Source organism: Emydura macquarii, unplaced genomic scaffold, assembly GCF_026122565.2.
Source record: "Emydura macquarii macquarii isolate MOO-44397 ecotype Brisbane River unplaced genomic scaffold, CSIRO-AGI_Emac_v2 contig_2948, whole genome shotgun sequence".
Taxonomy (NCBI): domain Eukaryota; kingdom Metazoa; phylum Chordata; order Testudines; family Chelidae; genus Emydura; species Emydura macquarii.
In genome coordinates, this window is record NW_027133085.1 from 5058077 (window position 1) to 5084741 (window position 26665).

At 41.7% G+C, this 26665-nt stretch overlaps 2 protein-coding genes across 3 annotated transcripts in view; both read left to right on the forward strand.

The window, feature by feature from the left end:
- The first annotated feature begins 1172 nt into the window (after positions 1 to 1172).
- On the forward strand, positions 1173 to 15260 carry CHMP5 (charged multivesicular body protein 5). Its single transcript, XM_067569848.1, has 8 exons — positions 1173 to 1380; positions 4927 to 5031; positions 8857 to 8903; positions 9835 to 9928; positions 10010 to 10081; positions 12047 to 12155; positions 12815 to 12927; positions 13555 to 15260. Exons 1-8 carry the CDS (start codon positions 1312 to 1314, stop codon positions 13603 to 13605), a joined length of 660 nt encoding a protein of 219 aa, XP_067425949.1. The 5' UTR covers positions 1173 to 1311; the 3' UTR covers positions 13606 to 15260.
- A 2438-nt stretch (positions 15261 to 17698) lies between these two features.
- Positions 17699 to 26665, forward strand: part of BAG1 (BAG cochaperone 1) — a 36061-nt gene continuing 27094 nt past the window's right edge. For both annotated transcript variants that reach the window (XM_067569832.1, XM_067569833.1), the window contains exon 1: positions 17699 to 17789. In XM_067569832.1, the coding sequence (XP_067425933.1) occupies positions 17747 to 17789 (43 nt within the window). In that variant the 5' untranslated portion in view covers positions 17699 to 17746. The remainder of the gene's footprint in view (positions 17790 to 26665) is intronic.

Below are 26665 nucleotides of genomic sequence, written 5' to 3' on the forward strand. Positions count from 1 at the left end.
CTTGATGAGGTATTCACCTTGCCAACGTGTATAAGGAACAGAACTTTCATGAATGTGTCAGAACTGAGCACAATCTGCCAGTGATAAAGATTTCACCTTGTTTGTGGTGTTTGAACTCCTGTGTCCTTTGGTCATTATTGTCCAATCTTACCTGCTGTTGGGTTGCTACAGTGTGCTGCCATATGCGACTGCTCTTTCCTTTCTTTCAGACATTGTGTTTTTCCTTATCACAGTTCACTGATTTCTGATAATTTGAGGAAATATTTTTCCTTATACTCCCTGTTTCAGACATAGGAGTAGAACATGCCCTGTCCACGTTAGTGGCAGAGATACTCTTCTGTGGGTTTAGACTGAGGTTCCTGTTATCCCAGTTTTCCCCCTCTGGTCACTGAGTCTGTATTTGAGGACAGTTGCCATAGCTTTGCATTTTTCACTCTAATGAACTAAAGCCAAGGTGGGTGACATCAGCTGGATGTAACTTTTGAACACCTAGCACTGCCCTCTGGCAGAAGGCATGAGAACGACCATAGAATTGCCGATTTGGGTTGGACCTACTGCTGGAGGTTTCGTCACATGACACTCTCTAAAGATTATTCTTTAATTCCTGGCGACTCCCGGCCAGTCCTGGAGGGTTGGCACCCTAGGGACGGGAGTGGTGCTGTGCGGGTGAAGGCACCTAGCAAACCTCCCTCAGCCTGCGCATGGTGCCCAGGTGCGCTCGCAGCCCTCTCACCCTGAGTGACCCTCACTTACCCTAGCGCCAGGGAGTCAGGGCGCTGCCCTGGGAGGGCTGTGGGGACTGCACAGGGCGCGGCCCGTGAAGGGGGGCGCCGGGTACCATCCCCAAAGCCTCTGCGGTGGGGAGGGGGCCGAGGGACGCGGCCCCGCCGAACGCTCTGGGGCAGGTGCAAGTGCCGAGGGAGGGGGGCGGGTTGGAAGGACCCTTCGGGCTGGGGGCGGGTGGGGTCAGGGTGGTTCCGTCCTCCTCCGTCGCCTGCCCCGCCCCCACATCCGGCGCCAATCGCTGCTCCCCCTCCGCTCACTCACTCAGCGGGGCGAGTGGGCGGAAGAGCAGGGGGCGCCGGGCGCTTCATTGCCCTTCCTTCCTCACTTCCGCCCTTACCCGGACGTGCCCCGCCGCTGCGCTCCTGGATTGGCTGTCGGGCGAGGCGTCACTGGCGCCGGGCAGAGGGAGCGGCAGGGACGGGACGGGGCGGAGCGGCTCCGAGGGCCCGGCTGCGGCTGGCGGAGCGTTTGTTTCCGGGTGGGAGGTGTCGCGGCTGGTGTGGGTCCCGCTCCGAGTCCGCCGCGATGAATCGATTCTTCGGGAAGTCGAAGCCGAAAGTGCCGCCCCCGAACCTCACCGATTGTATCGGGACGGTGAGTAGGGGCCGGGCCGGCCGGGTTGGCGGGGCAAATCGATAGCCGGGATGGGCCCCCGCCCTGGGCCGTTGTTGTTACTGTTACAGGACCTGCGACTGCGCGTGACTCTGAGTCACCTTCCCCCTCCCCTCCCCCCGCAGACACACAGCGCCCCATAAAGAGAGCAACACCCCCGAGACACACAGAGAGACCCCGAGAGAGAGACTTCCCCACCTCTCCCCCGAGGGAGTGCCACCTATGGAGAGGGCGGGGCGGGGGGGTGACACCCCCATCCGAGACCACAGACACACCTATAGAGGAGGAGATACCCCCCCGAGAGACATGCAGCGACACCTGCACAGAGAGAGGGAGAGAGCCCCCATCTATATAATTACTCCGACACCTATGGACAGATGCACTCAGACCCCATAGACACTCAGAGCCCTACTACCTCAGTGTTTTCTCTGTCGTTGCTGGCTATTCATTCTCCCCAGGGCTGTCACCCCCCCCCCTTTTTTTTTCTTGTTCTCTTGTAACCCCCCACTTCCTGCCAATCCCAAACAGCACATTGTGGGAAAGCAGGACTGAGCCCATCAGGAAGCACATACCACGCAGTTCAAAGGGTGGGCAAGTCACATGAATCCATCTTCAGGCTGGTAAAGAAGGATGGGATTGTTTTAAGCCCAATCTCTGCCAGATGAACTAGCTGCAAAACAGAGTAAAGGCATACACAGATATGATGGCTTGTTTAATCGTCCTTTAAATATGCCCAAGTTGAGCGGCATTAATAGAGCAGTCAGACATGCAGTTGAGTGTCTAATTGCTATTGTACTGTTGGTCTTATAAGGAAGTTTAGAAAGACATTTAGGAGGTCAGACCACATGATCTTGTGGTCCTTTCAGCCCTTAAAATCTATGAAAATAAATCTTCTATCAAACTTTTGCTTTGGGGAGCATACATTTCCACTAAATATTAAATAATTAAAAGTTAAGGAAAAGGAATATGATGCTTTCAAGTATTTGGCTGACTTCTTGGCAGATTCAAATTAGGCAGCATGTGAACTTTAAGTTAAAACAAACAGACTTTTAGCCCTTATTATGGCAGTGAAACCTTTCAAATATGAACCAAAACTACTACAAAACTAATTCACAACTGTCTTCTGGTATCTGTAGACGGTCTGAAACAACTCCTGTAAACAAATTCCCACATTCATCTCAATGGATTGTTACCTTTTCAACCTAATGATGATCCTTTTAAAAACAGATTTTCTAATAATTTAGGTGCTCAACTGTGCCTAACAGGCAATCACATCGATTGTGTGTGCAAATCATAATTGCATATGCTAGCGGACAAATAAACAAATGGAAGAGAGAATCATGGTCTGTGCCTGGGATAACTTTTCCTACTGAGTGATGCTCCATGCAATTACTTTATTAACTAAAGGTGGTTGGCCTGATTTTCAGTGGTACTCTGTAGAATTTGTGTGGAATTAGTTTTTAAACAGTAAATCTTCTACAATCTTGTAGACAGCTCATTTGCATAACAGGTACAATATTTTGTATGTACATTAACAGATTCCATAATAAAGATGGAGATGTTGTAGTAGCTTTTTAATTGGTCTCAAAGGGTCAATATAGAGAGCAATGTATGGCAATGAAGATTTACCCTCTATTCCTGTACAAATTATGTTAGGCTCTCAAAATTGCCAAGCTTAATGCATATAAATATTTAAATACTACATTATCAATTTTGGACACTGTCTTCTTTATACCATTTGATGGATAGTCTTAACTGCTGCCTCAATCCTTTTCATATTTCTTTATATTTACTTCTCTTCTGTTTCCTCTCTAGTTGCTCAGCAATGTATAATAACTAAACAGGTGTCTGTGAATAGACTGTAAGGGTACATTTAGTGTCCATGATTAAGATTTGTTAAAAGTTGCTATCAACTATCAATTAAGCTGATCCTTTTTCAATGTAAAATAATTCTTATGTAGCATAGACGACAAGTAATGCATAATATAATGATCCTTACCAAGTTTAATTATGCTGTGATATACTGATAAAACATAAATTATTGAGGGTGGGAGGATTAATTCAATTTTAAGTTAGGTCAGAGTTTGATATTGTGAGACATCCATCCCAAAACAGTTACTGAAAATGTAAGGGTACGTGTAGCCCTTTTCTTTTTCCTAACGCTTAGTTTATATGGGATTCTGCATAATTTTTTCTTGTAACTTACTCCTGTTTGGTAATTTAATTTTTAGGTAAGAGAAATTAGTAGTTTACTTCAGACAAATAGTCAGAATGCTTAGTTTGGGGCATAATAAGGCATAACTAGAATCTTAGATATGTCATATAAGAAACAGAAGGTTAATATTTTGTACTGGAAGAAACTTGTTAGCTCTCACCATGGACCTTTCCTTGGAGATAAATGCAGTGCCTCTGTGCTTGTAGTAATCACTTGTATAGGAAAGAAAGCCATTTATGATGAAACCTAGTTCTCCTTTGTGTATGTTAACTGGGATTCTCCTTAGATTATATGGAGAATTTTCACCTACTTTGGACACATGAAAGCTTTTTTGGATATCAGTGGTTTAAACAGAATTTAAAGTCCCTGGTCTCATAGTTTCAAGTCCCAGTACAGCCAGCCCAATACTTTGGAGGCTGAATAACTGAGTTCCATGCACTTTGCAATATAGGAATTTTGTGGACACCACCTTAAAAACTGAGGTGGTGTCTGTTCTGTGTACATTAGATTCTGTGGTATATATAATTAGATTAGGAGGTTCTGCCTCAGTCTCTTCTTTACAGTCACCCTATTATGCAGCATGATGTGCGCTAGTTGTCCAAATAATAACTGTCCTCCAACCCTGGTGATGGTTGAGTTAAAGGGAAAATGTATGTTGTTGTAGAGAGCTTTGGGACCCTTTAAGAGTTGTTGAAAGACTCCATAAATGTAGTATATTTTAAAAATATTGTACAATTTATTTTCCTTTTTATTAATAAAGCACAGTGGAGAGCTTAAAGTAAATCTTTCCGTGCCAGATGTGACCAGGCTTTTTGTCTCTAGTGGGGAGAGAGCTGATATCAACTGCTCTGCATAGAAAATGCCCCTGGCAATAATATATTATCAATGTCCTCCTTCAAGCTGGCATATACTGTTTCCTTGTTTAGAGAAAAAGGGGACTAACAGAAAGATAAATGGACCAGAATTAAAATGTTGACTGATTACCTACATACAGATATTATTATACATATTGAATTTGCAAATTTAATGTCCTATCAATGAGTATAAATTTAGTATGCCCCTCTCTAGTAAAGTCAATAAACGTTAGCTAAGAAAGTCTAGTTTTTTAAATTAGTTTAATGCTATTAGGGGATACCTTAGCCACCTTTGATCATCTAATTGTCCTCTTCCAAAAAACTTTTGACATTTTACGTCTAGCATGTATAATAGCAACTCTATATGTGTGAACACATTTTGCTCCAAGGACTACAAATGCTTGGAAGAAATCTTTAATGTCAGCAATGAATTTTTTGTCTGTCTTCCTTGTACCATAGGTGGATAGCAGAGCTGAGTCAATTGACAAGAAAATTGCTAGGCTTGATGCAGAACTGGTGAAGTATAAAGATCAAATGAAGAAAATGAGGGAGGGGCCTGCAAAGGTAAGAATCCTAGTTGGTGTACACATGAGAAGAAGTGACTCATATTTTTTATTTCATGAAATGGAGCAATGTCATAACCAGTTCCTTAGGTTTTTAGAAGTATCATTAAAAGTGCTTCCTGCTACCTTGGGAGAGGGTGCACTACTATAAATTTGTTTGTATTCTCAACTATCTTCCAGATTTGTGCTAGTCTTTTTAAATAAAATTGCATTTTCATAATGCTAGTCCAGTGATAGGCAACTTAGGGTAGTGAGTGGGATGCATAGTGGCCCTTCTCAGTAGGACGCAAGATTGAAATCGGACATGTGCAGTAACCATGACCCCATGAATAACCCTAAATACATTTAATACAGGCCAAATATTTCATAACGAGTTATAGAAAATGCTTATTCATATATTAATAGAATTATCAATTTCCAACAGTAAAGACAAAAGAAATATTTATTTACACTTTTCTTACAATAGATCGTACTCAATGCGACATCTGGTTGGATGTCCACAAATTTTTGCAGATTGGGAGTCAGGGATGTGCGGGAACATTGCAATTCATCACTGAGGTTTCCATCCGTTAGTCTGTTGAGCTTCTTGCATTTGATGTGTCCCATAGCAGAAAATGTCTGCTCTCATGTATATGTTGAGCCAAAGATTGACATCAGCTTTGCAATGCAATGGCGTAGAACTTGCCCGGCGATATCTTCCAAAGTTCTCATATACCTTCCCTCTTCAGTTGGTTAATTTCATCTTCATTCAGGGCACTAATGTGAAGTAATTCCACCTCAAACTTCCTTTTATCAGCCCCAAACCTTTGACATACTATGATAGATTGGCTTAAATCAAATTCAAATGGATTTGAGAGCAACAGAGGAAGGGTTCAGAGAAGATCACTCAGAGAAGAGAAGCGGTTCTCAAAACACTCTGTCAGTGTAGACAGCACTTCCATGTGAACTGATGGATCATATTCTTCATTTCCTTGATCAGAGTATTTGTCCAGCATTTTTTTTCAAATTTGGGAAGTGAGTGGACATCAACTGCAGCTGGAGCATGAATTTTCTGACACTAACAATTAGGGTGGGCAAGAGGTGATTTTTTTTCCTTCTGCAATGACTTGTTCAACGCGTACAGGTGACCAGTGATGTTGGTGAGGAAAGACACATCCAAAATTCAGTTTTCATCTTCTAACTCTGGATACCTTTGAGCTTTCTGAGTAAGAAACTGCTTGATGGTACAAGTGCCAGGAAGCAGTCCAGTACTTTACTATGGCTTAGCCAACGCACTTGGATGTGCATGATGAGATATCCATATTCTGTTTCAATTTGTTCCAAAAGTTCCACAAACTGACAGTGATGCAGGGGGCGAGTGCGCATGAAATTAACAGTCCATACCACTTTGTCCATTACAGCTTTCAGTCTATCTCCCTTCTTGGTGTATTATGCAATGCACACCAGGTACACAAGCTTTCAACAAAGCCACAAATCCATTGTGTGCTCCTGTCATAGAGGGGCACCATTTGTTATAATTGATACATTTTTTTCCAAAGACAGCCCGTGCTCTTTGAAAAAAATAAATGCCTTGAAAAAAACGGAGCCCTGTGCTCACCTGTGTACTCCCAAGAAATTTAAAAATTCTTCTGTCACATTTAGATAACTGTCAACACAATGAACCCAGATGCAGAGCTGAGCAACATTGTTAATATCTTTGCATTCATCCAACTCTATACTGATGGCCTCACTTGAATGTATAATTCTAAAAAGCTGCTTTTGCAGATCGGCAGCTGTGTCGACTCACTCTGCGACTCACAGTGCACCTGCTGAGTTGTAGACATTTAACACGTCCAATAATTTCCTCTTGGTTTTTAAATCCATCAAATAAGACATCTGAGGATTCGATAAAGCATTGTTTCACTAATTCGCCATCTGAGAATGGCTTTCCATTTTTTGCAAGTAACCAAACAATATGAAAACTAGTGAAAGTCGCTGCGTCACTCATTTAATGCTCATCTGAGTACCTGCTTCTGTGTTTTCATGGCTTCCTTCAGATTTGAAAGTTGTTGAGCACTTTGGGGACAACCTACTGGAAAATTCGCTACCTGAGAGAAATGGCGTGTTTCATAATGTCTCTGAACATTGTATTTTTTGGGAACTGATATCACTTGTTGCAAATTAAGCAAAATGGCTTCCTTTTCTGTTCAACAAAATAAGCCAGTCCCAGCTCTCTCTTACTGTTCTGCCCTCGTCACCTATTTTCCTCTTTTTGGCTACAGCTGCTATGGCTACATTTTCCTCTGTACCTTTTGATCTTGCACTTGATTCTCCTCCTCCTCCGTTTCTGTCACACCACTTAACCACAAAGCGATCCATGATAAAATTAAGGGCAGATTATTGGCAAAAGTAATATAGATAAGCACAACCTCTGGCAGTAGCACACCGCCATGTTTAGTAGAGTGAAGCCAGAAGCGCGGCAGTGTTGCCATATTAAAAAATAGTACTGTATATGTGAATTTAATTAAATTACATAATTTAGTTAAATTAATCAAAATTATCAGTAGATTGTTATTAATATTACAATAATATAAACATTACAAAAATACTTAATTGCCAAAAATTTGACAAATTGTCAAATCAGTGCGCTTCGTGTATGGTTGTTTCATGAGTGTGAACCACTTTTAACAAAATGTCTCGTGGTATACACTCAGAAACCTGCTGGGCCGCAGGTTGCCCACCACTGTGCTAGTATGCATAAAACTAATAAATGTGTATACAAAGTCAGAAATAATCTTCTTATTTCCATTTCATATCTACATCAGGCTATTAGAGATGGAGACTTGGTCAAATACTCTCTGGCCATCCAGTCAGATTCTGTTAAATTGGATTTTCTTCTGCACTAATCACTGTGTCTCTTTTCATCGTTGTCACAGATTTCACTTAAATTGAACACCTACCAAGGAAACATTAACATGTCAGTAAAACACTAAACTTTGTCAGCTTTGTTTCAGCTTTTTGTTTATGGAGAGATGCAAATGAGATCTCATGGTGGGTTAGGGGTAAGGATGAAAGTGGGACCAGTTTGCTTATTTTAAGGTTCTCTGAGGTTGAGCTTGCAAACCAGAATATGCGGAGCAGTGGTGAAGGGAGGGAAGGAAGCAGGGAGAAAATGCAGGAACTTAGAAGTACAATTTGGGTGTCCCTACAAAACCAGTAGGCTTTCTTGGGAGAGGGGAATCTGAGTCTCTTTTCTTGCTTTCTCTCCCTCCTTCTCCTCCTGTTCTCTGAGGTCAAGTCTGCTGGGTAGGCTCCTTGGCTCAACTGCCTATAGAGGTCTAAACCTATTGTCTAAACCTTTCAGAAATGGATAGAGGGAGAAAAACCCCATGAACTTGAGAGATGGGGCAAACCCTAAAGGAAACAACTGTTAACAAAGTTTAGTTTGTTTTGAGTTTTAAAGTGAATGGAATTCTTCATGTATGTAGTGAAATACTGATAGCACCATACAGTGCAGTATTTGGTTGAGACTGACCATTGAAATGTTTTTGAAAGGTAATGACCAATGAAATTTGCCATTTATCTGTGTGTGTTCTGTTTTTTGGGTGTGTTTTTTCCTTTATTTAAACAGACGTTCTATGGGTTTTCATTATGTTTGAATACTCATTTTGCATCAGCGTGTATTCATTGTGACTGTTAACGGTGTTTAACATCTCTCACAATTTGAAAGAAAGGACCTCTCACAGTCAAAATTAATGTTATGCATTAAATATAGTAATAGTATAACCAAGAGCAATTCAATTGTAGCTTTGTTTTCACTAACATCTGGCTGTCACATCTCTTTCAGAACATGGTAAAACAGAAGGCTTTGAGAGTGTTAAAGCAGAAGCGAATGTAAGTTTCAAACTTTCTTAATCCTTTATTTAATGAAATACTGTTTAGTTTGGAGGGATTGATGCACCTTCCTCTTCCATTTCTGTGCCATTTCATGAGAGTATTCTTGCAAACAAATCACGGAAGAAATGGCAGTCAGCTATTTAGAAATATCCAATATTTGATCATCTTATCAAAGTTAATAATCTGTCAGTGTCAGCATGTCCATGCATTATTTGTATATGAATATATAAATATGTTTGATATTTAACATACACGTAATCTTATATAACTTTAATTGCAGTACTGGTACACCTTGAGTTAAAACCAAATGAAATCTTGGTAAATCACTGAAGTTACACTTGAGTTTCTGTCTTGCTTTTAGATATATAGATGGATATTGCTGCATGTTATATGCATGGCTAATTTACATGTATGAATCAACAGCACAGTAAATTCTTTACATGCACAATCAATGGCCTGTTGGCTCTCTCAGGTGTTCTTAACGTTCCAGTTGGACCCAATCAGAATACTATTTGGGATTACCTACATTTCTCCCATATTGCTGTGCCATTAGTAAGTAATGCACTCATCCCAAATTTAAGTAAACAAAACCTTTATATCTCAACATTGCACACTATATAAACCTTGTAAACCTTGGCATGCATGGTTTCCAACCATCTAAGCAAAAGTTTAATTCTCCATTCAGAAATAGCTTTATCAAGTAACAGACATAAATACATAGTCATGTTCAATAGCTCTTTGAACAAAATTAAACTATTACCGAACACTGTTTACAAATAAATAAAGAATAAAGATTGCCTTCTATTTTTGTTTCCAAGTTTGAAAAGTACTTTTTCTCTCAAGTATCTTGTGAATTTCAGTAGGGTTGATTATGAATTGTATGACATACAGTAATGTTTTAAACATAGCATTTGTAATACTTTAACAGGTATGAACAACAGCGGGATAATCTGTCACAGCAGTCTTTTAATATGGAACAAGCCAATTACACCATCCAGTCACTGAAAGACACAAAGACAACGGTATCAGCACATTCATTTTCAAGTTTACTTTATTTGTAAGTGCTGCAGTAGATACAAGTATCTTGTTTGACTCTTTTGTAGGTTGATGCTATGAAACTGGGGGTGAAAGAAATGAAGAAGGCTTATAAGCAAGTCAAAATTGATCAAATTGAGGTAAGCATTTGTACTAAGCACTACTAAACTATCCAAAGATACTGTGTTAAAATGTTAAATAGTGACTATTACTGTGGTCACAAAGTTTATCTGGGAATGCCTATATCAGAGAGAATGGTGAAAATGAGCTAAATGCACAGCTGATTGCTTCAGTCAGAAATGAGCAGTTCTACAGCTTTTGTTAAAGATGAAACTGATCTGATTTTCTACACACTGCTAATCCCGATCATGTGGATTTTTAATTCCTCTGACTGCACAATCCAGAACTTGGCTTTCAGTTCATCAAACTGAATTACCCCCTGGAACAACCTCTCTGCTCCAGCCACTTGTTCCTCCCAAACAAGTGTCCTCCTCCCACTTTTGTTCTTCCATGTTGTCTTTGTTACTTGAATTCTCCTTCCAAATTGATTCACCATTCTCCCAATCTCTTCTCCCGGTATCTCCTGAAAACACGCATCCAAAAGATCTACACAGCCTAGTCCTTCCCTAAGAAGTTTTTACTAAATAACAGCTGTGCTTTGCTTTAAAAAAAAAAAAGTGTAAAGGTTAAAACGCATTCTAAACTATACTGCTAAATCATCTTTTTGGTGTATTCCATCACCTATTCTTTGTTTATGCACAGTGTCTACATTGTATACCCTTTGGGGGCAATGCTGCTTGTCTTACCTGCATAAGCATTTAGTGAAAGATTTACACTAAAATATGTATTTTTTTCATTGATTGACTTGGCACAATTCAAGTTAGTCCTCGTTCTCTAGAACATCTAGATAAACTTCCTCAAATTTCTGTACTTGAGGGTTGATTCTTTCCAGGCCTCCCAATTAGTGTTTTCATATATATTTGTTATAAATGTGGATATATCCTTAGCACCGAGTATAAATGTCTCTATGGCATTCAGTTGTGGGTTTCTTCTTCCTTGTCTATAATTTGTCAAAAAGCATCTGAGCTGAAATTATTGATAAAACGAGTTTGATATACAATACTTTTCTTGGAATTGTGGAAAAGACTTCATTGTCTTCTAGGTAAACAATCGTCTTAATGTGGAACTACTTCCATCTTCTCAACTCTAGTACTAAATATAATAATGCTTTGGATTGTCCCATAATGTCACTGGGCTGATCACTTTTTGTATGGCTTTTAATATCTGACCAGCTGCAGCATGTTCTATGGGAACATCCACTCTCAATTCTGCTGGTTTTTGGTGTGTTTTGTGAAATCCTGTCTAATCATATTTCCCATTTTTCCAACTCATGCTGGTTCTGTCACTTAGTTTCACAGCTAGCATTCCTGTTCTAATTTCTCATGCTTCAAATGTCCTTTCAGCCTATTCTAGATGCTTCTGACCCCATTCCCTACAATGTCCAGCTATCTAATATGACTTTGCATACTAAAACAGACATTAAACTTCCAAGACTAAAAAAGAAGGCAGTCAAAACCAATGGCAATCTATTATCCATGCCAGGAGACTTTCAACATTTGATAGGAATATAGGTGAGAAAAGAATGGTCCCTGCACTTCCACACTAGAGTTCAGAATATGAAATTTAAAAAAAAAAAATCTAGTTTAGTTTTTCTTTTTAGCATGTGTCTCATATCCTTCTTTGGCAAGCTAGATTCTGAACAAGCTAGTTTTAAAAGTCTTTAAATTCACTCTGGAAAAGTATAAAACTACCTGCTATGTTCAGAGATTTTGGTGCCAGTTCCCCTTCCTTTATTCCAGTATATCATTTATATATTTTTTTAACAGCTGAGAGCCTAGAGGGTTACATCAAATGCATAAGTAACACAATATTCTATTCTTAATAACAATTTCAAACAGGATTTATAAATTAAAATGGCTCAGCAGAGTAGCTTGTTCTGCAACATTAGCTCCTGAGTCACTTCTGAATTCCAATGTATAGTTTTAGTTGAATCAGTTTGTAAATGTGCAGTTGGGATAAATTTAAGTTCTTTGTTACTACTACAGGACATACAAGACCAGTTGGAGGATATGATGGAAGAGGCCAGTGAAATCCAAGATGCACTGGGTCGTAGTTACGGAACACCAGAGATTGATGAAGATGATTTGGAAGCAGGTTAGTGAGTAGAGGGAGATTCAGTGGTGCTTGCTTAGTTTCAGCCAAAGCACAACTTCTTAAAGTTTTTCCAAGAAATTAGCTGATTATTTTTAACTTGGAAGTTACATAGGCAAAAGCACACGTTAATTTATTAAATAACTGACATTTATAGAATTCTGTGGTCACTGAAGAAAAAAACAATTTGTCTGGTTAATTCTATTTTCTCTCTAGTGCTTTTTATGTAACACTAATTGTCTTGTTAATTAACATCAATTTGATTGACTCAGATATAGATCATTGTTGCTTTATTAGAACAGCTTCCCTCTCCCTCTGCTTTCTGAATATGAGTGCTTCCTGCACTGTCAGATGTTGCTTGGAGCACAAATAATGCTCCACCATCCCTGTCTGTCCTGGGCTGCTGTTTGCACGTCCTACGTTGTGAAGCCCCATATGTTTTCCTTTTCAGAGTAGTATTTGATAGAAGGATTCTGTCAGTTGACCCCTTTTGCGTGTTCTTCCAGCAGCCCTATGGCATGTCTGCCAGGGCAGATGCTCTGGCTTCGTTCTTACTACATCCCCCAGTAACTTTGGTAGTTTTTTTTTTTACTTGTATTTTTTTCCTTGCAAAGAAATTCCTTGCTTAAATTAACATATGTAATGTAATAACTCAATTTCAGAACTGGATGCCTTAGGTGATGAGCTTTTAGTTGATGATGACAGTTCCTATTTGGACGAAGCTGCATCTGCTCCAGCAATTCCAGAAGGCACTCCTACTGATGCAAAAAACAAGGTAGGTCTTTCCCTCTCTCATTTAATAACTGTACAGTAAACCTTGTTTTAATCAGTCACTCATGAAACTGATAAAACTGTTGCTTAATGGAAGCCTCATGAAGATGGAGCAGAATTTTGCTTAGCATGTTTGGGGACACTTAGGGTAGTCTCTTGTACAGATTTCACTGTGTGTGTTGGAAGGCTAACTTTACTGTACAAACTGATGTTGTCTTTCTACTGTAAAAATCTATTTCCCCATAAGCTGCTGACTGTAATTAGTTTAAAGGGCTGTCATAATGTACTTAGCATTTTACATGGTTTTTCAAGCAAATCTAAAACAGCATTTCCCAGCTATTGCCCTGAATTATATTTAGACTATCTGTAGTAGACTTTTTTCACATGGCTTTTTTATGTAAGCATATATCAGCTGATTGATGTTCAATTTTTACTTTTATGGGCTATAATAAAATCAGTAAGTGAGGTGGGCTACAGAAAATACTGATGCTTCTATTTGGTCTAGTAAATCCCAACTATAAACTAATCATAAAGGTTGATACATAACTGATTAAAATTTGGCCAACTAAAAATTCTCCAGAATATTTTGGTTATTGAGGAATCATTAAACTATTATCTTTTTTTCCCATAGGATGGTGTGTTGGTGGATGAATTTGGACTGCCACAGATTCCTGCTACATAAACATGCATTTCTAAAGCACATTGGAAATGGCAAGTTACTTTTTACAAATCAAATTAACAAAACATTTTTTTGAAACCCTGGAAAACTTGCCTTTTCGGTGTAATCTTAATATCACTACATCTTAGAATGCAATATGAATGGCTGGTGGTGTTCCTTTCTTTGAAGAAAGTTGATATACTACTGACTTTTCTGTTAGTCAAGAAATATTGGCTCAATTTTCTTCAGTGGATGCATTCAGTCTACTAGGTTTTGATTCCGTATGTCTCATGGAAGGAGTAATACATGAAAAATAGTGGTGGCTGTTAATAGTTGAGCTTTGTCTTGATTTGATTTGTATTATATTTCTGTTTTCTGAAACAAACTAAGGCTATGTGGCTGCTTACCTTCTGTAAGATAGCTTCCTTATTACTTACTGTACTGATTTGATAAAGAATGGAATCATTTTTAATAATACTTCAGTTCTGAGACTTTCCTGATATTGTATTTGTAACTCTTAATTACAGCTGTAATAAATAAATACATAAAAAGGTTATCTTTAACCTTATGTATTCCATTTTGACATAAAAGTCTATACCATAGAGTAGCTTATCCTCTGGTGTGGTGTTTTTGGTAGTAGTCTTAACCTGTCCTTTGTCTCCATCACTGCCATTGAGCATAGGCCCTCCCTTAAAGTGCTTGGTCTAAAGTTGGAGGTTGGTCATGATCCTAAAGTTTCTCCACCCTTCCATATCTCCCTCTTAGAATTCCAAAGTAACATTTCTGTAAGACTATTGCTACTGCTGTGCTTCTCTTGTCAGGAGTCCAGGCATTACTGCTTTCTCTTTGGCCTTTGTTGCTCTGTAGATTGTCTAGCAAAAACTGGTCATAGAACAAATGGCCTTCTCCCTTCCTTTGGACCCATTGGCCTGGAGAGTGAGAGTACTCCCAAATTCGAATCTCCTCTACTAAAGACTGTATTGCCAAGTCTTGTAGCAGACTGTCTTTCAGAACTGTCTGTGGCCCAGATAGCTCTGCATTTTTATCAGAAATGAAGTGTACAAATGTTTGTTGTACAGAAACTGAAACTTATTTATACTTAATAAAGATATTTTTCCAACGTACATTTTAAGAACACATCCCTCCTTAATTGTAATCAATAGTTAGGTTAGAAAAAGTAAGCAGTGCCACATGTAATCAAAAATACAAAATAGTTTACCTGTTAGCTTAGTTCTTGCTGATAGGTTTTCTTCAGCTGAAGAAGCTAGACCTAAATAATAATAATAAATAAATAATAAAGCCCTAGAACTGTTAGCAGATTGGGAACAGAGAGCCCTCAATTAGTTAGCTTGTACATTAGAGAAATGTTGCCTGGAATATCTACACATATGATTTTCTTCCCCTAAAAGAAACTGAAGGCAAAGAAAAGAATTAGTTGCAGTACACGCAAGTCTTCCTAAATCTAAGTGGTGATGAACATGGCTACATACCTAGTATAAAGCAGAACTTAAAAGTGTCAGATTTTAAAGTTTGTTTAAAATAACACTGATGGAAACTGGATTTTAGATCAAACTGTTTTGGATGTGTATACAGCATTTTATGTAAATTATCTTCTGTTTCTATTCCTTTAGATTATTTAAATTAAAACATTGTATTACAGAACTGATATTTTTAAACTATTCAGTATGTGTGAAATCAAATATTTGATACAGATTGTGAGGTAACAACAAAAATTAGCTGTCTTAAGGGTCACTGTAAATCTGTACTCCCCTCACATTAGTTGTTGGCTAATCCCAGTTTACTATGCATGAGAATCCAGCACTATCAGGCCAGGGAAAGCAAATACTTTAATAGAATATTGCCCTTTGGAATGGTTTGGAGATGGTTTCTAATATATTATATAATATATTGTCTAATAATTTAGACTTAAGTCAAAAGTTAGAGGGGGAAAAAACAGCTATTAAGCCATAAAAGCTATCCCCCTCAATAGAGTTCACCTATCAGACACTAAATGGAAATTGTATTTGATTTTTAGCTAAATACCCAAAAAGCACTCTTTACAACATGCAAGGCAGACTTCTGTTTAAGAGACATCTTGAAAGCATGGGACTCCACAGCACATAAGAACCTACTATCTTCGACTAAGTTAATTACTAGAGTTGGTTTAAAAACATAAAAGCCATCTACATTTCCATCCAATATTTGGATGGGAAAATAATTTCAACACAATTTTTGCTCAATTGTAGACCAACTCTATTAATTACCGTATTTATTAGAGACAAAGTGGGTGAGATAATCTTTGTATTGGACCAACTTCTGTTGGTGAGAAAAAGAACTCGTAGCTTGTCTCTCTCAGCCTTCCTAAGAATGTGAGCCTCCAGAACTTTTTTAAAAATTATTTCAATTTTTATTAATACAGTAGTGTTAACTTTGTGATGAAGATTAGAAAAATTAGAGTTACAACTTTAAACTACTTGAACGCTTCCCAGAGCCTGCAGTGATGAAATGCAAAAAGATCTAGTAGATAGACCTGTTTGGTATCTTGTGTTCATAGACTGCAACAACCGTAGAACTCCTGTTAAAGAAAAGTGCAGAAAACAAAAGTGTGAGGCCTGGTCTGCACTAGAGTGGAGCGTTGGGTCTCCAAGCCAAGTGCAGGAGGCTGCAAGCCCGGGACTTGGACAAGCCACAGGCAGCTGCTGCCCAGCTGCCAGCCTGGAAGATGAGCGGCTGTTCCCTGGCTGCAAGGGGGGATGTGGGTGGCTGCTGCCTGGCTTCCGGGGACACTGGTGGCTGCTGCCTGCCTCCTAGCTGGGACTGGGTGGGATGCCTGTGGCTGCTGCCTGGCTTTCTGGAAGGCTGGCAGCTGCTGCCTGCCTCCTAGCTGGGACTGGGTGGGATGCCTGTGGCTGCTGCCTGGCTTTCTGGAAGGCTGGCAGCTGCTGCTTCCCTCCCAGCTGGGACCAGGAAAGACACAGGAGGCTGCTGCCCAGCTCGCAACCAGGATGTGGGAGACTGCAGCCTTGCTGCGGGTCCATGATGCGGGCAAGCTGTGGGCATCTCGTGCCTGCCTGCGAGTTGGGGCACAGTATGCTGCAGTCCCAACCCAGAAAGTGGGCTGCTGCAGCCTGCTCCTGGCTCAGAGCCAGACCAGCCAGGACACAGGGAGAAGTCCCTGCTTGGCTGCCCCGACTCCTGGCTGGGAGTGGAGGTGGGGGGAGGGCAGCCCACAGAGTGCCCAGGAGTCTGTGTCTCTCTCTCTCTCCCCTTCCCCTACATTGCCTCTAAGGTCGGTGGAAGTGCTCCTTGTGAGGATGCACATCACTGACCAAAGGCTGTGAGCCACCATAGTGGTGGCTGAAAGTTGACATACATCAACTTTTTTTTGTAGTGTAGATAAGGCCTATGTGTTTCGGTCATAGCTCAGGAAAGCACAACCTGAACTGTAATTACACACCCTCTATCACGCCGGGGGCCTCACTCCTGCAAAGATTTAACTCTCCGCTTAACTTTGTGCGTGGTGAGCTGTGGCAGTGAAGTCGATGGGACAACACGGTATGCAAAGGGGTAGGACTAACCTGCAGCCGTCCTCTGGCCTAGAGCGCATCTCCCCTTCCAGGGCGGGGACCCTAACCAAAGCGCAGCACATGGACGGGACCGGGGGTGCGGGGGCTACGTATTGCCCACCCTGATCATTCAAAAATTTATGAGGCAGGTCCCCAAACAGCGTTAGCTGAAAAATAAGAGACGAGGGGCTGATTTTCATCACTGCACCAGGCTGGGACTTCACCCCCTCTCCCCCAGCTCGCGGGGTGGGGGGCGCAAGGCTCCGCTCCGTGACGGCCGGGAGCGGGCCGGGCCGGGCCCCAGAGCTGGGCCAGGGTTTTTGGTTTTGTTTTTTTCACTGCAGCGGGGCCGGACCCGGAAGCGCCCCGGCACAGGGGCGGGCCCGGCGGGAGGCTGCTGGCCAGTGGCCGAGGGCTGGCTCCTGACGTCACCATGGAGGAGGCGGGGCCGGACTGGGATTCCTTGCCGGCCTCCTCCGCGCTGGCTTCCGGCGTTTCCCCGCCGGTCGGAGGCGGCAGAGCAGTTTCCGGTGGGAGGAGGATGACCCGGAAGCACTTGGCGGCGCTTCCCTGGCAGCAGCAGCCGCAGTGGGGTGGAGATGGCGGCGCCCGGGGCTCCTGTCACCGTCACCGTCACCTACAGTAAGAGGCGCTCGCGGCCCGGGCCCCGCAGGGGCGGCCACTTGCTGGGCGCTGCGGGCCGGCGTCGCTGGGGGTCTCCCCGGCGCGGCCACTTTCCATCGCGGCCCCCTCATCGCGCTCCGCTCCCCCAGTGGCCGGGCCCGGCGCTGCCCTTTCCCCGGTGACCCCCAGCCGCAGCTCCCGCCGCGGCTCAGACGGCGGTAACCTGGCCTCGGCGCAGCGACCAGCCCCGCAGCCCCAAGCCCCCAGGTTGCCAACGAGAGCTGCGCGCCCACAGCTAGGTCCCGTCCCTCGGGACGCATCGTCCCTAACGACCAGCGCCCTTCTCTGGCTCAGCCTGTCCCTCGCGCCCGTCAGACCCCGCGGGCGCCGTGCCCCTCGTGTGGCTCTGGTAGCGCTGGACCACACAGTGCTTAACAACCACCAGGTTCCTTAACCCCCCTCCAAGAGCTTTGAGCCAGCCACAAAAAATCCTCTTTGCTATAATTAGTGCAGTTGCAGAAGCCCAAATTTGGGATGGTGGTCTCCTTGAGGAGCTGCATAATCAAAGAGGAAGAGAGAATTCATGTAATAAAGATCTGAAACAAAACGAATAACCTAGGCACTAATTCTGCTGTTGGGTCTGTGTGGGTATGCTCCTCTGCCCATGTGGAACCGAACTAACAGAGGTAACATGGGAGTTAGTGCTCTTTTTTTCTGAATATATTCCCAGACAACTGACAGACAAAATCACGATCTTTTTGGAAAATATGCCAACTGTTTTGATGTATTTAATAAATAAAGGGAGGCAGCATGGGCCTTGTGGACCGAGCAACAGATAGCTGGGTGAATTTGGGCAAGTCACTACATTTCTCTGCCTTAATTTCACTGTCTGTAAAATGGAGATAAATGTACTGACCATCCTTTGTAAAGCTTTTGGAGATCCGCTAATGAAAAGAGCTATATTATTTTTATTATTATTATTATTATTACCTACAGTGTGACATACCCAGGCTGGTAAACAGTACTTGATTTATGGTAGAACAAGAAATCAGAAGAAAAAAATCCTTATACATTTCAAGAAGGTTGAGGTTCCTCCTTAATAAAAAGGATATAGGTATCTGGATTTTTAGGTTCATCACTGTAGTGCAACTGTGCAATAATCTCACTATTTAATAAATTGACAGGAGCTTTTTGCTGCAGTTTCACTAGTTTATTTTACCTCATGTTTACAAAGTAGGGCCCCAATCATGCATTTATAGGTGTGTGTTTAATTGTCTGACAATATCAGTGTGGTGTTTCTTTCCCTGCCTTTCATCTGTTTTTAAGTATCCTGGATTATAACCTGTCTAGGGCAGGATTGTCTCTCTGTTTAGTGTCCAGAACAATGAGGTCCCAATTCTGACTGGAGTCTTTTGCATTGTAATGGAATGCTATAGGTGGTGGTGTGTGTAAAATACCTTGATTTAAGCTAATCTTAGCCATATTTGGCAAAGCATTGAAGGATTATATAGTGCAGTGTTTCTCAACCTTTTAAGTAGCAAGTACCCCCTAACTTCTGAAAATTTTACTAAGTACCCCAATGCTCAATTTTCCAATCTGAGAAATACAATCTTCTTCCCCTTTAATGCTGGACGACTGTATTTCTCATAAAGCAGGAGAGTTCTGAGTTGTGCAGTGCTGTGTGGCTGTGACAGATCACAAAACCCCCTGCTGTTTCTCCCCTCCTTCCTCCGTATACCAGCAAAGCTCAGCGCCAGCCAATCACTATGGCCTGATGGTGGGGTCACCTGGTGTTCTCCTCACACAGGCAGGAACTTGTGAGGTCTGAGCAGACACTAGCAGCCCACCAGAGTGGATATCAGCACTCCCCATGGCCGTCCCTAGGGTGGTGTGGGCCTGAACAAATCACACTGTGTAGGCCCTTCTTAAGATTTTTATACTGGTAAAATCTGGGGCTGTCATAGTTGTCAATTTCACTGCTCAGCTAGAGCAAGCAGTGAAATTGACAAGTAAGCCTGCGGGTAGAGCCGTCTCCAGACTGGGCAAGCCGCTGGACTGTCTGCCTGTCTTTCTGGGCACCAGGCTTTGAGCCGGGGAGGAAAGCTACCACCTGGGCAAGTTGTAGGCAGCTGCTGCCTGGCTGCCAGCCTGGAAGGTGGGGGACTGCCACCTGCTCTGAGCTGGTGCGGAGGAGGCTTCCGTGCAGGCTGGGACCCGGGGATGTGGGCAGGCTGCTGCTGCCCATCTTCAAGCCAGGGCGTGGGTGACAGCCACCCAGCTGCATACCCGGCTTGCAGGGCACAGGAGGCTGCTGCTGGGCTCCCAGCTGGGACTGGGCGTGGTGCGGGCGGCTGCTGCCCAGTTTCCCAAAAAGCCAGTGGCTGCCGCCTAAGCCAGCAGATACCACCTGGTGTCTCAAGAAGCTGGCGGCTGCTGCCCAGCTTCTCTGGACTGGGGCGGCTGCTGTCTACCTCCCAGGTAGGAGGTGGGACCAGACAGAAAGCCGGCGGTTGCTGCCTGCCTCCCAGCTGGGACAGGGCGGGAAGTGGGCGGCTGCCACCTGGCTTCCCTAGAAGTCAGCAGCTGCTGCCAGCCTCCCTTCACTGGGTTTTTCGCTGCGTACCCCCTGCCTGTGTCTCACGTACCCCCAGGGGTATGCGTACCACAGGTTGAGAAACTGTGGTATAGTGAACACACCTGATGTGTATTTCTGAGAAGTGAGCTCTGTAGTCAGTCTATATCTGATACAGAAGTCTGACCTGATTACTAGCAGCTTTGTAACCTACCCATGTACAAGAAGTACATGGCAGGTGTCAGAAGTAAACTAGTGCCGGAGGAGAACAAACAGAAGGAACAAAGCAACAAAAGTTGCAGGATCTCATCAAAATGGCATTTTTGCCCCACAGAACTTCAGCTTTGACAAACCTTGACAATGGACAGACTGGAAGAAGTATTTTCCAAGAATTCAAATTGCTACAAAGCTCCATCAAGAAACTAGAGACATTCATATATCTTCTTTAATCTATGCAGTGGGAAAGCAGACAGAGCACATGTTTAAATCCTTTGACTTTACTGAAGACAGTCACAAACATGACTATGAAAGGGTTCTGGCTATGTCTGATACATACTTTGTACTTCAGAGAAATGTGGTTTATGAAAAAGCGTGTTTTCACCAGAGAATTCAAGAACCAGGGGAAAATGTTGAATGTTTTATAAGAGTTCTGGCACAGCAAAACATGAAAATATCAAAGAGAGGCTGGTTATTGGGTTAACACAAAAAATCTTGCACAGCAGCTACAATTGAAGATAGACTTTACTTAACTCTAGTCACAGCTATAAAGCAGCCTGAACTAATCAAATAGCAGAACCGAAGGCAAGAGCAACTAGATATAAACCTGAAACTAGCTTAGAAGCTGTAAACAGACACTTGAGTTCTAAAAGTCATTATAAAAGTTCTGAAGCAGGCTAAGAGGGACAAATTCCAGCCTACATGCAAAAGGCATGAAATAAGTCCTGTCTCAAGAGATGATGCATGTCCAACCAGAGGTGCAAGGTGTAATACATACACAAAACATGGACATTTTGCAGCTGTTTGCTGCACCAAAGCAGTCAGAGAGTTGACTCATTACAGACATTCAAGGGCAATTGTTTCTTGGATCTATCAGTCGTAAGATACCAAACCTGTCAGGAGAGTGAAATTGAATATTCATGGCAAGACTATTGACTTTAAAATTAATTCAGGGGCTGATGTCACAGTCGTCTCAGAAGGTACTTACAATCACCTTCAATCCTCCCAGAGCTGAAGTCACATGACACAGCTCTGACTAGACCTGGAGGCATTCTGAATTGCATGAGTCAGTTCATCACAGAAACAACTTACAAAGACAAAAGTTATACATGCAGAGTATGTGTGATCAAAGGATCATCGACCAATTGCCTTTTCAGCTGCAGTGTAGCAGCCATGAGGAGCGTAATGAGAAAAGTGGAAGAACTCGATGGAAAATTTGGAGATATTGGACTTTTGAAAGGAGATCCGGTATACAAATAACTCTGAGAAACAATGCTGAACCATATTGCTATTTCATTACTTCATAAAGTGGAAACTAAGGAGAATGGAGCAGATTAGTGTAATTGAGAAAATTTCTGAGTCAACAGCATGGTGTGCCCCCCCATGGTACCAGTTACAAAGAAAAATGGAAAAATACAAATATGGATTTTAAAGACTTAAATGAAACAATTGCAAGAGAAAAATGTGTCCTCCCAACACTGGCTGACTTCTTCCCTAAAGTAGAAGGAGCTACAATATTCTCCAAGATGGATGCCTCAAGCAGATTATGGCAAATTTCTTTAGCCAAAATGTGCTAAACTGATTACATTTATCACGCCTGTTGGAAGATTTTGCTTTTGAAGATTACCTTTTGGGATTACCAATGCATCTGAAATTTTCCAAAGAAAGATGGCAGAACTGTTAAACACAAATGGAGTTTTTTTCATGGACGATATTTTTTTTCGAAGGAAAAACACAACAAAATCCTCAGCAAAGTTCTAAACCTAATCAGTCAATCTGGACTGAAGCTAAACAATGAAAAATGCGTTTTCTGCCTACCCCAAATTTAGTTTTGGGGACAAACAATGAACAAAAATAGAATCAGTCCTAGCCCTGAGAAAGTAAAAGCAATTCGAGAATTGATTGCCCCAACTAAGATACCAGAGCTGAGATGTGTATTGATGACGGTCAATTACCTTGGTCAATACCTACAAGACCTTTTTACAGTGAGAACACCATTGAATGAACTATTAAAGTCCAACACATCTTGGCTATGGGGGCCAAATCAAGAAAGTGCCTTTAAAAAGGTAAAAGAAAATTACCTCAGCAGTTCCAGTTTTCAAGTACTATGATATGAACAAATCCACAGTGGTCAGTGCAGGTGTAAGCAACTATTGTCTAGGAGGGGTGGTGTATTGTTGCAACAATGTGGCTCTGAGTGGAAGCTAGTTACATTTTGCGCTCTCATACTCTCAGAAGCAGAAAAATGATATGCACAGATTGAAAAGGAGTGGCTGGCAAGCACATCGGCACACAAACTTTTACAGTTATCTGTGTAAATTGGATTCATTTACACTGATAGCAGACCATAAACCACTTAATGAGATTGTCACCGTGCCTCAGTGGATCACAGCTAAAGATATCAGATTCAGGACACACTGCAAAGAAATAGGGCAAACACATCCCAGATTGACGTATATTCTTCCATGAGATATACCAAGCCAGCAATAAAAGTAAACTTCTCTTTCACCATACTGGTTAACTGGTCAGAAAAGCAGTCTCCTTAGATACCCCAGCCCTTGTTTCATCACCCAGACATTAGACTTTATGATGAGTGGTCATTTAAAACCAGTTTAATCAAACAAAGGGTCCTTCCAATCCCAAGAGGTCAGCCACACAGCCAGGTCAATATATAACTCAGATCTTACCCAATAATCATGCTGCTGCCAATCTTTTAGTAACTAATATCTAAAGGTTTATTCATAGGGGGGGAAAAGGAGAGAGGGTTAAAATGGTCAAAAGAATCATATACATACAATTATTGCAAAGTTCTTGAGTCAGCTTTTAGCAGTGGTGAAATAAACTGCTGATTTGCAAAGTCTCTGGAAATTACCCAAACAGCTTGGGGGTTATCAGTCCTTGTTTAAAACTTCCTTGTTAGAAATCCAGCCAGAGAAATGAAGAAAGAGGGGAAGACAAGATGTGGAGATAGTTTAGCTGCCTTATTTACCTTCTCCCATGTGGGTGGATGCCTTCAGTCTTGGTGGAAAATTACACAAGCCCAAAATGGAGTCCAGGGTCACATGAGCAAGTCACATATTGTTACATGCTTTGTTGAGTCATAGGAGCAGCCATTGTCCTTTTTTCTGGCTAAAACTTTCACAGAGAGGTCCATCAGGTGGGACAGACTTCTTCTATGATCTATTGTGTGAGCTAAATGTCCTTAAACAGGCCATTAACTTGCCTACTCCTTTCACAATAGGCTTTCTGGCTTCAGTGCAGATTTTACCTTGTGGGTGTTACTCAGGAATGCAGCCTATATGCAGGATGCCAGTACATAGTCAACATCTATAACTTCAGATACAAAATCTATATTTCAGATACAAAATGATATGCATATAAACGGGATAATCATACTGAACAAATCATAACTTTTCCATCGATACCTTACATGACATACTTTGCATAAGTTTTGTTGCAATTGCATAATAGTGGTAGCAACAATATTATACATGGTTGCATTTCAATCATACAATATCACAGATATAACGCAATTGCTAAATACATTCCTGGGGAAAATCTGGTAATAGCAGACACTCTGGGACAGAGTCCAATATCACATTCAACTACCTGTGAGCGCAAAGATGATGTACAAGCATACCTGGATGTGTGAACGCATACAGACCAGTATCAGAAAAATGCTTACATCAGCTACAAAAAGCAGCCTTGACAGATGCAACTTCAAGAAGTTCTAAGTTACATTTAGCCTGGCTGGCCCAGGTATCTCAAGATTACTAAGGAACTGACAAGATTATTTTTCAGTATGTGGACAATTAAACGAGTCAAATGGACTCATGATTAATAAGAATAATAATCGTAATTCCAAATGAAATGAGAGGGGAAATCCTAAACCTCATCCTTGAAGGACATCAAGGATTAACTAAATGATGTGAATGGGCCAGCCGGTCAGTGTGGTGGGTGGACATCAGCAAGGACATAAACAATAAAGAATCTGCATGTGAACATTTGCAAAACTAAGCAAGCAACACAACATTTAGAACCTTTAATAACAATACCTCTACCAGACAGACCCTTCGAAGAGACTAGCTACAGATTTATGTGAATTCAGAGGACATCATTACTTGGTCACAGTGAACTATTTTTCCAGGAATATAGAAATAATGTACTTGTAAGACAACATCTCTCAGTGTTAATGAGAAACTGAAGTGTACTTTTGCTCATTTTGGTATTCCAGAATAGCTAGTGACAAAGGGCCACAATTCATTGCAGTGAATTTAAATCATTCCAAATGAGATATGATTTTGATCATATTACTAGTAGCCCATACTACCCACAAGCAAATGGAGTGGCTGAGAGAGCTATTCAGACAGTCAAGAAAATTCTACTGTAGGAAGAGCCATTCCTTGCTCTTCTGAATTACAGATCAACACCAATAGCAGCTGCTGGAGATAGTCCAACCCAACATGACTCCTGATGGGAAGACATCTCAGATTCTTTTCCAACGGGAGAACAGTAGTTCTGTCTCCAAAGTGGCTAAACATGAAGAGAATAGCCAAAATGGATATAAAAGCAAAAAGTCTATCAGTACTTTTACAATAGACATCACTCAGAGAACTGCTGAGTCTAGAACCTGGTAACAGTGGTCATGTCAAATTGGATGGAGAGGATGGATAACTCCAGTTGTCATAAAGAAAAAGAATTCACCACTCAGATCATATATGATTGAGACTGACAGTGGAGAGTTCAACAGAAACTGTTGACATCTACAGTTGATTCCTCAGAGAGAACAATCAGCAGAATAATGTACTGAACTTCAAGATATTGTGATACTGTATATTTTGTAAATAGTAGGAATGTAGAACTTAAAGGGGGGAGATGTAATGGAATGCTAAACTGTATTTTACTGTTCAGCTACTAGGTGGCACAATGTGTAAAACACGTCATTTAAGCTAACCTTAGCCATACCTGGCAGAGCAGTACAGGATCTTATTGTGAACACACCTGGTATGTATTTGTCTGAGAAATAAGCTCTGGAATCAGTCTATATTTGATACAGAAGTCTGACCTGCTAATAGCAGCCCTGTAACCTGCTGTGTACTTGAAGTACATGACAAGCCCTATAGCAATATAATTGATCACTGGTATGAGTAATGACCCTATCAGCAGAAACTGAAATAAGTTGCTAGCTGACAACTGTATATGGAAACTAACTGTGGGTTGTTTTTTCTTTCCCCTTTTTTCCCGGGTGGATTGGTATCCCTGTCTCATTAGCATGCTTGCAGGCAGATAGTCAAAGCAAAAGACTCCTGAATGGCTGAATTGATATCCCTAGTGATCAGAATAATGATTGACAGAACTTGTTAATTACATGTTTTTTATTGTGGAGTAGGGAGTATTTTTATTTTGTTTTATATTTTATTTTAATTTTTTATTGTGGAGTAGAGTTAGTAGGAAAAGTGGGACTATTGGCGGGCAGGAGGGGAGATGAGATGAGGAGAGGAGCATGGAGTCAGGGAGAGTAAATTTGTCAGCAGGGACTGTGAGGGAAGTGGGAGGGAGCAGATTGGAACAAACATCCAATCAGTAGACAAAATAATATCCAGAGTCCAAGTTGTAAAATACAGTATACTGACATTATTGTGGGTGAGGGACAGAAGAGGTCCCAGTTGAGTCTCTCCCTGTATTGCTGATGTCCTGGCTATTAGCAATGTAAAAGTCTCTTTGTTTCCAGGGGCTAAAACCATTCCCTGAAGCTCTTGATCTGCTTCTCCCAATCCCAGATAGCTGGACGTGGCTTTTGGGGGCTGGTGCCAATCAAGTCTGGGTGAGACTCACCCACAATCCTCTGCAGCTTTAGTTCTTAAAAGTGTGTTTAACATATGGGAAATTCAAGCAATTCCCAGTCATATAGGAGTATAGAAATTGTCAAACTAGATCACAGCCATGGTCAGGTTAGTTCAGTACATTGTGTCTTGACAGTGGCCAATACCAACTACTTCAGAGAAAAGTATAAAAAAAACTTTCCAGTAGGCAGTTATGAGATAACCTGCCCCAAGGGAAAGTATCATACATCTCTTCCAGGGTATGAATATTGCTGTCTGTAATC